At 57.0% G+C, this 4,087-nt stretch overlaps 1 protein-coding gene across 1 annotated transcript in view; it reads right to left on the bottom strand.

Annotated features, from left to right (window-relative positions):
* Positions 1 to 4,087, bottom strand: part of PLEKHG4B (pleckstrin homology and RhoGEF domain containing G4B) — a 62,002-nt gene that overhangs the window by 50,237 nt on the left and 7,678 nt on the right. Inside the window, 5 exon segments of the mRNA XM_021706332.1 lie at positions 256 to 640; positions 701 to 902; positions 1,015 to 1,133; positions 1,240 to 1,315; positions 1,317 to 1,399. Coding sequence (XP_021562007.1) covers positions 256 to 640; positions 701 to 902; positions 1,015 to 1,133; positions 1,240 to 1,315; positions 1,317 to 1,399 — 865 coding nt within the window.

Raw genomic sequence — 4,087 nt, 5'->3', positions numbered from 1 at the left:
GGGGGATGGGGTGTGAGGTAGATGGAAGGTCTGGGGGATGGGGTGGGGCAGGGAGGGTTCAGGCATCAGAGAGTGATTGAGAGGGAGCGTTTAGGGGACAGGTTGTGACACAGAGGGAGGGTTTGGGGGATTGGGCGGAGGCAAGGAGGGTTTACAGGATGGGTGTGAGCGGGAGAGTTTAAGGGATGGGGGTAAGGGGAAGGTACATTTAGGGGGATGGGTGTGGAAGAAAAGGGGAAATGTGGGAGCACATACCTTCCTCCCTGCGGCATGCCGGATTCTCCCCTGTAGCACTTGAGGCGCGACTGGAGCTGGGGCGTTGAGTCTGCACAGCTTGCTCTCCCAGGAGCCCCGCAGTCCTGACACCAGCCGAGGGGTGGTGGGTGCGGCAGGCTGCAGTCTCGTGCCCTCGGGAGCTCCTGAGCGACCTGTCCCAGGACCGGGACCTCCTGGGAAGGGTCTGCCCTGGGGCTCCTAGACCTGCCCAGCTGGGGGTGGGCATCTTGCTCTCCAGACTTGGGGTCTTTCGGAGGTCTCCCCAGGGGCTGAGAGTCTCTTCCTGGGTCTGGCTGGCCGCCACCCCAACCCTCAGGGCCCCACTGGCTGTGGGCAGGGAGCTGCAGGCTGGGCTCCCCAGGGCCTCTTCTGGGTGGGAGACCAGGGGAATGGGCTCCCCGAGGAGCATGGGAGCCCCAAGGGCCTCCTCAGAGCTGGGGCCAAGAGGCATGGGGTTACGCAGAGCCTCCAAATATGACTTCCGGAACCGGCGTCTGGCCTCACCAAGAGCGGGGTCCCTGGGTGGTCGTCTCCTGGCGCTTGAGCTGCCCCCATCGGTGTGGAAGTGGGGGGGCCTGGAGCTGCCCTCCTGGTCCATGGGGTCCAGCCTTATCTCCAGCCCCGGGCTGTGCTCCGAGAGGCCAGCCTTTACAGAGCCTGCATGCGGGCCCCTGGATGGGGCCCTGGGGCTTCCCCACACAGCTCCTCCTGAGCAAGGAAGGTGCCGGGGCTGGTCACCTCCTGGATGCACATGGCTGCTGGGCAGGGTTGGGGTGCTGGGGGAAGGGGTGCACCCCAGGGGGCGGGGCCTTGTCATGGCCATGACTGGGGGGCTGGGGTGGCTCCACAGGGTGGCCCTGGGCCCAGGAGTGAAGACAGAGCTGGTGATGTCACTCTACGGGGTGCAGTGCCCAGTGAAGCCCACGGTCAGTGGGTGGTTCTGTAGGCGGCACGGCCCTGCACCTCGTCCTCCCATGCCAGGAACTCTCTGGTGAAGACGTGGCTGTGCATGTCTAGGATGGCGGCCTCCTCTGCTCCCTCCCAACCAGGACAGGTCCTTCACCACCAGTTTGGCCGGCTGCTTCCCCGCTGAGGTGACCCCAGGCCGAGTCCCTGGGCCCAGCTACACAGGGCACCGGCCACACCACCACCTTGTTGCCCACACACAGCAGCTTGCCCACTGGAGGATGATGTGGCTGTGGCCTAGAACAAGAGAGGAAGCGGTTAGTAGGGGTGAGGCCGTGGCCTGGGAAAGAGAAGAGAGGCAGTCAGTGGGAAGTGAGGCTGTGGCCTGGGATGAGAGAGAGAGAAGTTGGTGAGGGGGGGACAAGGCCATGACCTGGGACAAGAGAGGAGGTGGCCAGTGGAGGGTAAGGCTGTGACCTGGGACAAGACAGAAAGTGGTCAGTGGTGGGTAAGGTTGTAGCCTGGGACAAGAAAGAGGAGGCAGTCAGTGAGGGGCGAGGCCCTGGCCTGGGACAAGAGAGGAGGTTGTCAGTGATGGATAAGGCTGTGATCCAGGAAAAGAGAGAGGAGACAGTCAGTGAGGAGTGAGGCCGTGGCCTGGGACGAGAGAGAGAAGGTGGTGAGTAGGGGACAAGGTCATGGCCTGGGACAATAGAGGATGTGGTCAGTGGTGGATGAGGCCATGCCTAGGCCTTTGGGAGTGCTGGGTCTGCATCCCACAGGGAAGGTTGACACCACCTTCATAAAATTAATACAAGGGTACAGGTTAGAATTGTAATGGGGGCCCAAATTTTGTTAAGATCTAAGTCATAAGACGCTTGTCACACTTGTTTTCTTTTCTCTTTGACCTTTCCCCATGCACATCCGAGTCCCCGCAGTTGCCTGCAAGATTAACAAACTTGTTTTCCTCTTGAAAAACAACAGGCTGTAGGTCATGCTGACCTCCTTGATGGTATCCAGAAGTAATCGGCCAAAAGGTATGAGTAGCTTTGATGACCAAGGATTCTTGCTTCCACATCCATTGTTCACAAGATTTGTAACTTCCCCAATTGCTTCCACAGACAACATAAACCCTCTTCTGGTGTTTGAGATATTTTTCAGAATCTGCATCCTGGTAGACCACCAGACACCCCCCAGACTAGTGACTCATGACTCTCACCCAGAAACTGACTAGGTGCCCAAAGGCAATCTCCACACATAAGATTTCATCCCCAATCAACAGCCATCCCAATTCCCTAACCCCCTGCCTGCCAATTACCCTTAAAGACCCTAGATTCTGAGTTCTCAGGGAGGTGGATTTGAGAAGCATTTCCCATTCTCTTCACTGAGTGGCTTTGCAATGATTACACTGTTTCTGTACCGAGACAACTTGTGTCTCAGGCCATTCTGGGCAGCTGGCATAAGAACCCATTTGGGGGCAAGTCTGGGATGGCCCCAGCTGGGCGCTTGCCTGCAACTGGTAGCCCCTTGCTGGTACAGTGGCACCGGGAATGAGCCCAAGCTGTTGCTCGCCTCTTTCAGACCGAGAGCCACCTCTGGTGCCATCCCTGCCGCAGGGCAGTTAACCAACGATGCTTTACCTGGTTGCAGAATATAAATGGGTTCTCGAGCCGGAAGATGCCTTTTGGTATCTAAGCATGCCCCACACCTCCCTCTTTGCTCTTGCTCTCATTGGCCTCTCTGGAGGCACTGTGGCCCCATTGCGGATTCTGGTCAGCTCTCCCTAGGTTGTAGGAAAAGTCTCTGGTCGGCCTCTCTGGAGGCACCGTGGCCCCATCGTGGGTTCTGGTCAGAAGAGTCTTAGGTCAAGTCAGGGTGATTTCTTCCAGTCAGATGGAGAAGAGGGGCTGTTTGAAGAATACTTCTTGTCTGGTCCTGGCCTGAAATCTGGTTTGGGAAGGCTTTTTGTTCACTCGTGTCTCATTGTGTGTGTTATCTATGTCTATTATTTGATGTGTGGATGCTTGGAATTTAAGGTTTTTTTTTTTAACCTGTCCTGCTTGTCTGTGTGTCCAATATGGGGGGGCGCTATATGGTAGCTGCTATGCTTTGGCTGTGACAGCCTCTTGTATCTCCGCACCTTCTCTGTGCTTCATTTCCTATTGCGTCTCCTGGAGGATGGCAGGAGGACCCACAACCCCTGCAGGACTTTCCAAAGACTTCCCCATGTGTCTTCCCATTTGCTCCCATGGAGGTAAGGGGAAGTGCCTAGGAAACCTCGGCTGTATTCATTCAATGCCCTGGGGAGATGAGTGGAGCCCCTGCAGGCCATCTGTTGGGCCACCCCTTAGAGCTCTGCCTCAACAGCACTGAGCTCGCGTCTCCCCTCAGATCTCAGTTCCAGCCACTGCCGAGGCTCACCAGGCTCATCCAGCCTGAGCTTGAGTGGTAAAGTGAGGTGCCTCCCCACTCGGTGGCCTCAGCCTTTTACAACAACGCTTGGGCAGTGAAGGGTTTCCATGCTGGGATTAAGGTGCTTGGCACACTAGCAGTGGGAACATGTGGCCCAAAACCCTGCCAAGATCTGCTTTGAGAGGTTTTCATGGGGAGGCACCTCGATCCATCTTGTACGACGGCACCCACACCCATTGTGCTGCTTTCCCTGACCTGCAGGAAAGCCTCCAAGTTGACCCTTTGGTACACCATGCTTCCTATCAGGCTGAGAAAACTGGAAATTTGATTTGGGCTTGATCCAGTGGATTGGGCGTCCCTGCAAACTACTAGAGATTCCCTCTTTTTTTTTTTTTTTTTGAGTTGGAGTCTCACTCTGTCGCCCAGACTGGAGTGCAGTGGCCGCTCCTGGCCACCGCAGCCTCAACCTGCTGGGGCTCCCGGCGATCCTTCC

Source organism: Carlito syrichta, unplaced genomic scaffold (genome assembly GCF_000164805.1).
Source record: "Carlito syrichta isolate Samal-C Ts95f unplaced genomic scaffold, Tarsius_syrichta-2.0.1 Scaffold315456, whole genome shotgun sequence".
NCBI lineage: Eukaryota > Metazoa > Chordata > Mammalia > Primates > Tarsiidae > Carlito > Carlito syrichta.
Note: the sequence above shows the minus strand (reverse complement) of the source record. Positions and strands in the feature narration are given on the sequence as shown.